At 44.3% G+C, this 13,689-nt stretch overlaps 1 protein-coding gene across 3 annotated transcripts in view; it reads left to right on the forward strand.

Moving 5' to 3' along the window:
• The first annotated feature begins 429 nt into the window (after nt 1-429).
• TAMM41 (TAM41 mitochondrial translocator assembly and maintenance homolog) overlaps nt 430-13,689 on the forward strand; it is a 47,477-nt gene continuing 34,217 nt past the window's right edge. For all 3 annotated transcript variants that reach the window (XM_045515339.2, XM_010953055.3, XM_010953056.3), the window contains exons 1-4: nt 430-824; nt 3,297-3,479; nt 5,872-5,964; nt 12,868-13,018. In XM_045515339.2, the coding sequence (XP_045371295.1) occupies nt 690-824; nt 3,297-3,479; nt 5,872-5,964; nt 12,868-13,018 (562 nt within the window). In that variant the 5' untranslated portion in view covers nt 430-689. The remainder of the gene's footprint in view (nt 825-3,296; nt 3,480-5,871; nt 5,965-12,867; nt 13,019-13,689) is intronic.

Genomic DNA, 13,689 nt, shown 5'->3' on the forward strand with positions numbered 1-13,689 from the left:
TTATCTCTGGATGGTGGGATTGGGCATGACTTTACTCTTATTTGTGTTTCCTAAGACTTCAAAATTTTCTGCAATTTTGGAGCTGGACGGAGACAACGGATGCGCAACATTCTGAATGTACTGCTTCATCGTCAATGTACTAAATGTACAATTTTATGTTATGTGAATTTCACCTCATCAAAAAGATCTTTTGCAATACTACAGGCATGACTTTATAGTCATTTATTAAAATGTGACTTGAGGTGAGAACAAAAAAGAACTTTTAAGGTTCAAAAGCAGTTCGACCAGCTGTCACTCCCTCTACCCATATGTCCAAGTCACGATCCCAGACAGACAGCCTGCACTCGCTCCTCCGACCACCAGGGGTCTCTGCGGAGGCCTCGCGTCCCCACCAGCGGGCGAGCGCCCGCTCTTGCGTCTTCGGAGCACGTGTGCGTGCGGGGGGGGGCGTGGCCCGGGGTGGCCGCCTGACCGGCGCGACCGCGGCCCCCACCTCCTTCCTTCTCTACCCGGCCTCGTGTGGGACCGGCCCACCGCCCCGAGTCCTTGCGGGCCCCTGCGCTTCCCAGCCCCGGCGCCAGCCTTCTCCTGTGGGACGGGGCCCCGACTTCCCTCTCCCACGCTCTGCGGGGTACCGGTGCCCCGCTGTCCTCTGCTCCGCCAGGGGTCCCCGTCTCTGGCCCGGCCCCATGGCGCTGCAGGCGCTGCACAGCTCGGGGGTGGCCTTCCGCAAGATCCTGTCTCACTTCCCCGAGGAGCTGAGCCTGGCTTTCGCCTACGGCTCCGGGGTGTACCGCCAGGCAGGGCCCTGCTCAAACCAGAAGGTGAGCCCACGCCAGCCCCGCGCCGGGAATGACCCCTCCGGAGCCCTAGAGCTGCCCCTCTGCTCTGCGCAGCCCTCGTGTCAACTAGCAGAGTACAAACCTTCCGAAAGTGCTCCCGGTGTAACGACAGCGTGAGCTGAGTTTTGAAGGATACGTAGGAGTCCGCTTCGGTCCAGAGCAAGAGATGCAGTTAGGTGGAGGGAAAAGCCGGGGCAAGACGGAGGAAAGGAAAAGAAATATTTGTTCAGTGTTCCCAGCCTTGACTGAATATTGGAGTTTTCTGGGAACCTTTAAAAAGAAAATACTGATGCCTGGGTTCCAACTGGGGAGATTCAGATTTAACTAGTCTGGGATGAGCCCTGGGCTTCAGGAATTTTAAAAACTTCCCGGGTGATTCTGATACGCAGCCAAGCTTGCGAGTCACGCCTATAGTTGTAGGACAAAGTAGAAAATGATTCTCCTGGCTCCAGGAAGCTGACGGACTGATTGTAGGGGCAGGGCAGGTGCAGTGACGTTAAGTAACAGTTCAAGTTAGTGCGTGTATTTGCCCAGGACGTTTAACAAGAATCTGTTTAGGACTAGGCATTGTTACTCTTTAAGGGTTGGCTGAGCATGACAACGGTGAGGGGACAGTTTTCCTTGTGATTGCAGATTTTTTTCTTCTGTAAATGGGAGGAAAAGTTTGCTTCCAAGGTGGAGACAAGATTCAGGATATAGCAGAAGAGTGGCAGGCAGGTATTTTCCATTTAAATGAGGCTGCTAGTCACTTTGTCAAGGCTTCAGAGCTTTTGCTGAATTAAAAGAAGCAAAGAGTCTAGACAGAGCTGTTCTCTGTGTGCAGTTCGTGTGCTGGACTGGGTTTCTACTTGGTGTATGTAGTTCATGCGCAGCTTGACAGGTCATGGTTATCTTTAATAAACGAAGGAAATGGTAGTGTGCAGATGGCAACAGGGCCTCCTGGGTTTGGATAACTGGCTGTAATTCGTCCTTCAGTTAACCTTCACCTGTTCACTTCCTGGTAAGGCCATCTATGCTATTGCTGGGATTTCCTGTTTCCCGCCTATACTAGTATTTAAGTAATACTTTTCTTTAAATCAGCAACACATGACAGAATTATAGGTGATAGGTATATAAGAAATCACAGGGTACAATAGGCTAGTTTTTTTTTTTCTAACATACACTGACATAAAGTTTTTAAAAAAACATGTCTGCCCCAAATCTTAAGTATCATCACTGGCCTGTGGATCACATTGTGGGAAACTCAGAGCTAGCCTTAGCCTCCTGATTCTCTTCATTTTCCCTTCAAGATTTTCCTTTGAAGATTCTCTCCAAGAAAATGTCCTTCCTTTTTCCTCACCCTCATTGCCTGTACGTTAGCAAGTCTCGTAGATTCCAACACCTCCGTCTCTCTGAGGTTGGTCCCCACCTTCAGTGCTTTAGTTAGTAGCCGGGAGCCTCCGGTGTGGTTTTGCGTCCTTGGTTTCTCCTCCCTCCGGTGAGCTTTTCCGCAGGAGAATTTCTTAGCATGGCAGCCAGCCTCCCTTTCTATCCTCTCCCATTGCTCCCCTGTCTGCGTCTGTTTCAGCCACACTAGACCCAATGCAGCACCCAGTACACGCCCAGCTCTCATCTCCACCAGTGTCTTCCTCTCACAGGACCCCTCCCTTCCTCATGCTCCTCCTAATACTCCCACCAAGCCTGTAGGTTCTTTCTGACTCAGACTTCTCAGAGTCTTGACGAATGTAATTATATAGGAAAACTTCCTTTCTGACCCCGTTCTGAGTGAAATCAGTGCATTCTGCCTTCATCTTTCAAGTCCCTTCTCTAATAATCTTTTCAGTAATCTGTTCTCCCCAGTAGCCTTTGAGCTCGTTACCTGTGTCCCAGGACCTGTTGGAGCTCATTGTAGGTGCTCAGTGAGTAGTTGGCAAATGGGTGAGCGTTAAAGTAACTTATTTCCCCTCTGCGTAATACTTCATAGAGCTTATCCATGTGGTGTGGTTTGATCCGGGAGAAAAATAGAGCACGTTGAACTCTGTTTAGATGACAAGCAGGCATAGTGGTTCAGCACTGAATTTGGAACCAGGCTATGTCTGCCACTCATTAGCTGTGTGTCCTCAGGCAAGGACTCTGTGCCTTGGTTTCCTTGCCTGTAAAAAGTACCTACCTTGTAGGATTGTTTTGAGGAGAAAACGAGTTACAGTCTATATAATGTATGAAGCGTTTAGATGAGGGCTGGCGCAGCATCACGTTAAGTAAGTGTTGTGGTTATTCTGTGTGTTACTGGAAACAACAACACACAGAATTGGTGTTGGTTCGTTGGTTCCAGAGACTTGCTTAGATTCCTAATGACAACCCCAGCTCTGCTGTGCGTCACAGCGGCAGCGGCAGGGCCTGTTAGAGCTTTCCGCTCCGGCTAGGTGCCTTTCTAGGAATCGAAACTGAAATAATTCTCTCTTCTTCACCTTCCAGAATGCCATGCTGGACTTTGTGTTCACCGTAGATGACCCTGTCGTGTGGCATTCAAAGAACCTGAAGAAAAACTGGAACCATTACTCCTTCCTCAAAGTTCTGGGGCCCAAGATGATCAGCAACGTCCAGAATAACTACGGCGCCGGCGTTTACTACAATCCGTTGATCACGTGTGACGGGAGGGTAAGTGACTGGGGGCCTTCGTCCTAACTTGGGTGGTTATTAACCTTTGTTATTGGAATACCAGCTCAATATGTATGTTCTTACAGTCAGGCGACGTTCACACTCCTGCTGGGTGAAGGTGGTGAGTGTGACTGTCTTTATTCTTCGCCTTTGGCCAAATTTTTTTTGGTTCTCAAGTTTTAGTGGGCATCAGAATCAGTCAGAGTGCCTGTTGGACAGATTGCTGGCCCCACCCCCAGAGCTTCTGATTCAGTAGGTCTGGGGGAGGGTTTGAGGATTTGGTTTTTTTTTTTTAATTGAAATGTTTTTTTCATATCATAATGTATTAGTTTTAGATGTGGAATGAAATTATTTGATATTTATATAGTGAGAGGATTACCCCAGTAAGTTTAACATCCATCACCACACATAGTTACAATTTTTTTTTTCCTGGTGACGAGAACTTTTAAGATTTACTCTCTTAGCAGTGAGGATTTGCATTTCCAGCAACCTTTCACATGATGCTGTGGCTGCTGGTCTGGAAACATTTTGAGAACCACTGCTTTGGTCAGTGGGAGGAATAGGTAGCCCTCTTATAGGTCTGGGTGGAAATTAATCTTACCTAGAGGGAGGGGCAGACACTCCCAGGAAGAAGTTGGACGTAAAGAGGGTCTCACAGGTGTTTGGGAGCCTGCGGTGCCAAGTGGTGGGAAGCCTCTGGGTGCCAGCTGGTGGGTGGAATTCGACGATGGGCTACTGGTGAGCAGGTGAGACCCCAGATCCTTGCAGAGGGTATCTCACGGCTGGGGCCCTGCTGAACTGTCTTTCCTATGAAGGGGCCCAGTCTCAAAGAGGGCTGCCAAGAACTAGGCAGGACCTCAGCCTGAGAGGACCAGCAGGGAACGAAGTCAGATGCCACCTAGGGATGAGCTGGGCTGAGGACAATGGAGGTGCTCCCCACCGTTGCTTAGAGCAGTCATCCTTTGTCGTGCAGATGGGTCACCTTGGCACCTGGTTGAAATGCAGATTCTGATTCCAGTGGTCTGGAATGGAGCCTGACTATTTTATAAGCCCCCCAGTGATGCTCATGCTGCTGGTCAGGGGACCACACCCGGAAGGGCAGGAGGTTGGACTGCTGACGTGAGAAGGATTTTGAAGACCTATTGTAACGTGGCAGGAATGAGTGCTGTGATCAACTGGTGATGTCTGCGTAGCCTCAGGGCCATATATTTACTTTTCTGGTTGAGGTCCAGTCCTACTCCACCTGCATTTTGCCAATGAGGAGACTGAAGCTCAGAGGGGGGAAATGACCTTCCTACGGTCACGCGGCTGGTTAGTGACAGGCCCCCACTTCTGGGCAGTAGTGTTTCCATTTCCTGCCAGCTGTTCTGTGCCTGCGGTGAGAGGGGCTTTTCTGCAGTACTGTGGCCAGAGTGCAGGGCAGGGGGCTTTGCAGCCAGCTTTCCACATCCACTTTAGTCACCTCAAACATGTGGCTTTGTTCTCTCTCCATGATTAATATTATGCTGAGCTTATCTCTAATTAGTAGGTCCAAATAATATTACAAGCTCCAGTAACCCAATGTTGGGGCATAATTATATGCCAAAGGGAAGGTGCTTTTTAATTGAAATCCTTTAGCTACTTTTTAGATATTTGCAGCCTGAGAAGGCTGTTTGGATACTGTGTTCAGTGAATTGAGTCTGAAGATATTTGTCAAAGCAAATGAAAGTCTGTAACTGGGACAGCTACATTTAGGGTTTGTGCAGATTCCTCGTGAAATGAGCTTGCCCGTAATTCCACGTGTTCAGCCCTGATAAAGAGGTTTTCTTTTTGGAAGCGGCTTTGTAATTATAAAAGTGTTCGAAATAGTCAGTGTAAAGGATGTTGGTGAAAACTTTAAAAGGAAATTTCTTGTGCTTTGTGATGAAACAAACCCTGGAAGCCCAGACTGAAATTCAGGGACTATTTAACTCTGCTGCTCCTGGGGCCTCCTGGGCACGTCATTTATTCTCTCTGAGCTTCAGCTTTCCTATTTCTCAGGTGAGGAGCATGACCTGTGTCATTGCTTCTCCAGCTGTCTGTGGGGAAGGACCAGTTTTTTATTTCCAATCCACTGAGGACCAATGCCAGATCGCCTCTAAGAGCCATTCTGCCTTTAACAGTGCAAGAGCCCTGGTTAAAATAGTGGTCACTTCACCCCGAATACCTGAGTTCACAAACTGTCTTGGAAGCTAATCCTTTGCAAAAAAATTTTGTGGAGATGTGTGTTTTTACAAGGTAGGCAGTTTGAGTGGCTTTGGAAATCAAGCTTCTGATCTGACCAGAAATTTAATTTATTTCCTCATATTTCACGTTTGCACAAGCGTCAGAAGGTATTTTGCTCTTTTTCACGCCCGTTTCTTTTCGTTTCCAGCTTATCAAATACGGAGTTATTAGCACTAGTATTTTGATCGAAGATCTCCTCAACTGGAATAATTTATACATTGCTGGACGACTCCAAAAACCGGTGAGTGAGTACCCTGTTAGGGAGGTCTCCTCGCTGCTCCTGACCTTACTTTGATCTTTGTGACTGCAGCGAGAGGAACTACAAGACACAGAGACGAGTTCCAGACTCTGTCCTCCGTACGGTGTTTGTTGCCAAACAATATCCAGATATTCCCGCGCTACTCCTGCCCCTCTCTTAAGTCTTCCGTTGTCTGAACGGATCAGGGTCAGAGTCAGTCCACGTGGCCAGGGAGGGGGCAGAAGGGGTGCCCAGTGCCCTGGTGGGGCCTCTGCACACCCCAGGTCACCTTCTCTTCTAGAATGCACATGCCATTGGACACTGTTTGTCCACTGGTGGACTTCAGCAGTGCCTGCGACAGCGCCTGGCATGTAGTAGGCGTTCAGCAAATACTTGCTGAGTAAATGAATGAACCAGGTGGCCATTCTGAGGCGGTGGGTTCGGATCCCCTTTGTCCTCCACCTCAGACCGGCGGTGAGGTCCTGTCACAGCGTGCTTGCGTCATTTGGGGCGGTGCTGTAGGGGAGGCTGTAGGGACAGGCTTCTCCCTGGGCTTTACTGGAAGTGAAAACAGACAGAAAACAGGAAGAAAGTGGAGAGGACCTGAACTTTTGAAATGCATTTGCAAATATCAGGTTTCTTCTTTTTTGCATATGTGTAGGCTGTTTTCTGAGAAAGGGTATTTTCAGAGTTTAAGAACTACACGAAATAGAGTTGCTTATCTCACAGCAAGGAGGAATTTTCTCTGTGCTGTCACAGGGTTTTAAGGGCCCAAAGAGGGGTGGTCTCAGATGTCCCTCCTGAGAGTGACTGCTCCTTTCTTGTCAGTTATGGGAAGAGATTAGAGAGATTTATACAATCTTAGCTCACTTGGTTGTGTCATAAAAATCTTTTTTGATATACTTGAGAGGTCAAGATTTTCTCGCCTTGCATCTGGGCTTAAAAGTTATCAGTGTAGTGCATTAAAATGTACAGAAACACTTGATAAAACGATAGTTAAATGGGTATATCCATATGTAAAAATTTGTCAAGCTGTGCTGGTTAGATTTGCTTGCCTCACTTTTTAAGTTCAGAAACAATAAGCTTTCTGATTTAATTTCATATCTATATAGATGAATTTCTCATTTCTAGGCTGGATAACTAATAAACCTCATAACTGAGCAGGTAAATGTAATTGGAAATTTGTAGATATTCCTTTTCTTTCCAGGTTTCTTTTTAAATTTACACAGTACATAGTTTGATGGGAAGATTAATGAACGTGGAATTAGAAGCGTTGGGTCTTTTCATTCTTGCTACCGATGAGCTGTTTATGTGATCTTAGGCAACTTGTTTTATCTTTCTGAACCTCGGGTAATTGATCTGTAGAATGGGGAAGGAGGATTGCCCCTCCTGCTTCATGAAGGCGGTGGAAAGTGGAGGCAGAATGGGAATGCTGGAAAGAACAGGTATCTTAGAATCAGACAGATCGGGGGTTTGGGTCCCAGCTCTGACACTATGCAGCAGTGTGACCTTGCACCAGCGACTTCGTCTCCCTTGGGACATCCTCACCTGTGGATGAGAATGATGACACAGACCTCCAGAGGCATTTGAGAAAATACCTGGATCTAAATGCCTGGCACCTAGTAGACACTTAGGAAATGATCCTTCTCTCTGTCCTTGCCTGTCTCAGAGTTACTCTGAGATAAAATGAGATATGAATGTGAAAATGTTGTATTACTCTCTGTACTATGCTTTGTGCTTGGAATATTTCAAGTTTTTTTTTTAAAAATAGGCTTTAGAAAACTGAAATGCCATGAAATCTCAGAATGGAACCACCAGAAGTGACCTCAGATTTCATCTACATGTCATGTATCCTGATAGAATAAAAATGTCACTTCAAGGCAGGTAGTAGCAGCTACACTCATGTCATATAAAACTGCATTTCCTGGCTAAATTGGAGAAGAAAATGTGATTGATAACAGTGATGATCCCTCAGGCATATTAAGCTCTTACCACAACAAAATTAAACTCTCTTAAAAGTCACTTGAGGTGTTGAACATAACACATGATTTAAAAAAGTGAAGGTCATAAATGGATGAATTAATTCTTCTGCCCTTTTTGTAGCTGCTGTTTCCCTTAATCACGGAAATCACTGTTAACCAGAGGATTCTCAGGGTAACCATCTTTAAACTATTTTCACCTCTAGGTGGCAGCAAATATTAACCAAATTTAACAAACGAATCTGATGAAAAGAAAGGGATGGTCGAATTTTGGACACAAAAAATTGGGTGAATGTCTTAAGATAGAATTGTGAGAATATAAATGTGAATTCTTTGTTTTTGTGTGTTTTAAAAGGAGTTACATTAAATTAAATTGTCTAAAGCTCTAAAATGATCCTCCATTCTGCAAACAGAATAGAATTTCTCAATCACTAGCAATTTAAGTTTTTAAAAAGAGTATGGAGAGGATGTATGGGAACTCTGTATCTTCCATTTGATTTTGCTGTGGGTCTAAACTTGCTCTAAAAAGTAAAGTTTGTTAATTAAAAAAGAGAAATATAAAGGAGGACTTTGCTTAAAAAGATAGACATTTCTCAATCAACAGCTGACTGGATAAGGAAGATGTGGTATACACACATGCACACAGACACAGCAGAATACTACTAAGCCATAAAAAAGAATAAAATGATGCCATTTGCAGCAACATGAATAGACCTGGAGACTGTCATTCTAAGTGAAGTAAGCCAGAGACAGAAAAATACCATATGATATTGCTTATATGTGGAATCTTAAAAAGACACAAATGAACTTATCTACAAAATAGAAACAGACTCACAGACAAACTTATGGTTGCCAGGGGATAAAGGGGATGGGAAGGGATAAACTGGGAGTTCAAAATCTGCACCTCTTGGGGAGTGAAGGAAATGTTGGCTCTCTTGATTGTGGGAGTGGTTTCATCAGTGTATGCATCTATGAGAATTCACCAAACTACTCCTGAAATGTGTGTGGTTTGCTCTACAGGAGTCATACCACAATAAAGGGGTTTAAAAAAAAGAAAATGGAAATAAAATTGGGGCTATGCAGAAAAAAAAGATGGACAGTTCGGGAAAATGATGAGTACAAATTAAATTCTATCATTCTTTGTCATTAACTCACCTCAAAATTGAGGAGATAACCCATTTTTATTTCAAGTACCACCTGAAGTTTCTGAGTCATTTACCAAGTCAAGAAGCATGAAAAGCGGAAGGTGTAGCTCAGTGGTAGAGTGCGTGCTTAGCATGCACGAGGTCTCATGTTCAGTCCCCAGTACCTCCATTAAAAAAAAAAAATCATGAAAAGTATTTAATAGAACCTTGTTGTGGCCAGTCTGTTAGTCATTTCCCTAACTCATTTAATCTCAGTTTGGATTTTTGTATTTCATATTGTTCATAGTATATAGATAATTTGGCTTGAATTTTTTAAAGCATTTACATTGACATATAATGGTATTTTGCCATTTGTTAACAGGATTTTAATTAATTTTAATGTATTTATCCCAATATATTTTCTCTTTTATTTGCTGTAAGTATAGCTTTTTTGTAACAGCTTTGTTGAGATATAATTCACATACTATGCAATTCAGCCATTTAAAGTGCACAGTTCTTTGGTTTTTAGTATATTCACATTTTGCAACCATCACCATATTGTAACTTTACTGATTTACTCTTTTGTGGATAGAAAAAATCCCAGTGGTGCAAAAGGTCTCTGAATAGGACTTGGAAAGCCTGGCTTACTAGTCTTGGCTCTGCCTGTTTGTGAGCCAATCTTTGGGCCTCCAGCCTTTGAAATAAAAAGACTGAGTCATTCATTTACTTATTCAAAAGAAAGCTGAGTTTTTTCTCTGTGCGCCAAAAGAATTTTTCAAGAAACCACCTCATTGCTGGTCTCAAGAACCCACAGCCCAGCAGGTAGAATATAAGGTTTTTTTAATCCAGCTCAAATGCTCATTGTTTCTTTTTGGTCCTCAAGCAAGTCCGTTTAGAAAAGTTAGTCTTTCTGTTCACTTGGAATGGAAAACTACTACGGGAAGTTCATTTGGTTAATGGTTGGGTATTTGAACACGAGGTAGGGCTGTGTGCTTTGTGACTGTAACTTCACTCTTTGCAATTCAAGTTGTCTCCATGTGACTGTATTATAGAGGAGACCACATGTGACTTTCTCTTTTTTCCTATCTTGAAAGCTACTCACAAATCTCTCAAGTTGGGCTTTTGAAAGTCCCTTCAAGTGCTGCCCCTTCCTCTCTCCAGCAAAGGTTTCCCCCTTGGCAGCAGTGCCAGTGCTATCTCTGTGGTTCAGGTCAGGGCATTCCCAGTAAGATACAAACAGCTATTCACAAATCTGAGGACTTTCTTTTTTTCCCAGGCCTCTCTGGCAGCGTCCCACGAGTTCACTGGCTTTTCACTCTGAACAACAAATAACAGTGCTGCTGAGACAAGCTCCTAGTTCACCTTACACTGAGAACCAGGTCAGCGCAGTGGCAGAGGCTTCTGAACTGACGTTTTTCCTTCGAGTAAGGATGCTTTTATTTTCACTCTCTTAACCTTCAACAGCAAACAGACTGCCTTTTTTTTTTTTTTTTTAACAACCTGAGTAAAAACTTTCTTGGAGAGCAAGAGGTATTTCATTGAATAGGAAATTTTCCCTGAACTTAGACTTCCCTTAGCATCTTTGACTTGTTAGTATCTCAAAATAGCTTCTATTTTTGTTGTGTTTCTATAAAAGCCACCAAAAAGAGAGGGAGGGAGAGAGGGGGAATGAAGAATGATTGAGTAGGACCTGGTGAACGAGGAAGAAGACCAGGATTTGGGAAGAGGCTTCCCAGGGTCACTGCACAAATCCTGGGTCTTGGTCCGGTGCTGCCATTTCTTGTGGGGAGCTCTTCTGACCCTGGGGGTCTCCTCTCCCTGCTGGTAAGATGAGGAGTTTGCCCTCCTGGATCCCTGATTCCGTATGGAGTATAAGGTTTGGGACAGTTTTAGACCTAAGAGTTAGTATGGGACCTTAAATTTTGTTTTAATCATCTTTCAAGATAAAAATTAACCAGAATGGAGCGCATGAGAATAACTCAAAACACTTAGAGCTCGATTCACCAGGTCTAAGGGTGTGACCCTGGGTTTTGCATCGACTCATTATGCAGCCCTGGGCAAGTCATGCTCCTGGGCTGCTCCTTGCTTTGACTTTCTGCAGATGACTGCAGTCATGCTGAACTCACCCAGGGGCTGAAAGGCTCAATGCAGGGCTGTTAAGTCCTTGTAATTACAGGGGAAGAGGCAGTAGTGTGGAATCACTTACCTACCATGGGAGACGTTTGTATGTTATAAATATTCCCTTAAAAAAAAAAAGTAGGGACAGAAGATAAAAGATAGAATTTTTGAAATAACCTATAAGGGAAAAAGAACATTGTGTGTGTATGTGTATATATATATATATATATACACACACACATACGCATAACTAATCATTTTGCTATATACCTGAAACTAACACAACATAGTAATAAATCAACTATATTTCACTTAAAAAAAAGAATTTAGTTTCTTAAGCTTTTTACAATTAATTAAAAAAAAGAGAAGAAAGTACACTTTGGGATATATACCATTCTGTTTCCTTGCTATCTAATAAAATTTTAATTTGAAATTTCTTACAGTGAATGTGTCTTTTATATGCTGTCTAAATTTTGTCAGAAATTGTATTTGATAAATAAAAGGCAATTTAAGCCCTATTTTCTTGAATAGGAGAAAAACCTACTGACAGCACTAAATGGTTTATAGATGGTGAATATGGTTCAGGTATGTGGGAGTCCAAATTAGGGATTTCTAGACACTTATTTAAAAAATGAATCAGAAGCAGCATGATGGTTTAGAAACATTGTTGGGAGTGTGAATGGCAACCACTACAGAGAGCAATCTGGCAGTTCTGGTTCTAAGTCTGTACCTTAGAGCAGCAGTTCTCAAAGTGTGGTCCCTGGACCAGCAGCCTCAGCAGTACTAGAGAACCTGTCACAAACACACTTTCAGGCCTCACCCAGGCCTCCTGAACCAGAAACTCTGGGGGAGGGGCCTAATTACACATGTTTTGACAAGCCCTCCAGGAGATTCTGATGCTTACTGCTGGGGAGAGAATCGCTTGCTTTGAGCACCAAGAAACACCGAGGGACGCTCACTTTAACTGTGGGTTCAGATGCAAGAGCTCCCTTCATCTTCCCAGCAACCTTGCGCGCCTGATTGGGTTATTAACCTCACTTTACCGATAAGGGGCTGTGCGACAGTCACAGAGCTAGCAAGAGATGGTCCTGGGGCTCAGACACGTTCTCTTAACTGCAGGGCAGCCTTTAAAACCAAGAGTCTCAGAACACACCGGAGCAGTTTGTGTTTTAACGGATTAGAAGAAAGTCAGAGACACCAGCTTCTGCTGTAGCTAATTTTCTCTCCTTTTTCCTTAGTCAAGTTCAAAATCAGTTCAAAATGGAGCATGAACTGCTCAGGTTAGGTACAGAGAAGAACAGAGGTGAGTTCTAAATAAGGAAGTAGAATGCCTTTGTCCACCATAAAAATAAGTGAAGGACAATGAGATTAAAAAATAAACATATTTCCCAAAGGTCGTTTATTCCATTTTGTACTGATTTCTTTCTTAAAACTCATGGAGAGTTTCCTCATTTAAGAGAAATATTTTGTTTTCTTTCCTGTGTCATGATTTCCCTGATTTTGGCATGAAACAGGAGACGCCAGAATTGCTTATTAGAATAATAATTATTTCATGTCAACTGGCCTGATACTCCAAGATCTTCAGGGCTAGGAGTTTGGGACAGTTTCAGTGTGTGTATAAACACAGAGATTGAGCAGTACTCCACTTCTGCAATTTTTCTTCTGAATGTTCTGCTTTTTTTCAGGTGAAGATCATCGCACTGAATGAGAATGTCGCTCTCAGGTCAGCCCTGGATAAAAATCTCAAGAGCGCCGTGACCGCAGCTTTCCTCATGCTCCCTGAGAGCTTCTCCGAGGAGGACCTGTTTCTAGAGATCGCCGGACTCTCCTATTCAGGTTAGTCGGGTTCTCGCCCCATCTTCTGCAGGGAGGAGGGTTGTTGCTGGAAGACTGCAGGCCAGACATCCTGCTCCTTGCCCTGCTCTGGGGCCGCCCCCTGGGTTCCGAATTGCGTCACTTCTGTGTCACTGCAGGAGCCCCGGGGTGGGCCTCCTTGCCCCCGAGGTCTCTCCCTTTCCACATCTGGGCAGAGATGACCCCAGAGTAGGCTTTTCGTTGTTGTCATTGTTAGTTTTTTTTTTTTGAAACAGTTTCAGACTTACGGGGAAGTTTCAGTTGTCATCTAGAAAACTGACACGTGCCCTTTCCCCCGAAGCATTTCACCACACTCGCTTTATCGTTCTCTGTATCAGTGCTGTCCAGAGTTAGTGAGTGGCAGAGTCCCCTGGAGGCCTTGTTAAAACAGACCCTGGGCCCACCCGGAGACAGCTGGCTTAGCAGACCTGGGTGGGCCCAGCCGCCTGTGTTTTCAGCAAGTTCCTGGGTGATGCGCTGCCCCTCCAGGAACCCCACTTTGAGAACCACTGCTCTCTCTGGGTGTGCAAATTCACTGAATTCTGTATTTTTTCTGAACTATTACAGTGTAGGTCACACACAGCACGTCTCCTTTAGGCAGATACTTCAGTATCTTTCCTAAGAACAAGGACATTCTCCCCCGTAACTGTAGG

The sequence above is a fragment of the Camelus bactrianus genome, chromosome 17, assembly GCF_048773025.1.
Source record: "Camelus bactrianus isolate YW-2024 breed Bactrian camel chromosome 17, ASM4877302v1, whole genome shotgun sequence".
Taxonomy (NCBI): domain Eukaryota; kingdom Metazoa; phylum Chordata; class Mammalia; order Artiodactyla; family Camelidae; genus Camelus; species Camelus bactrianus.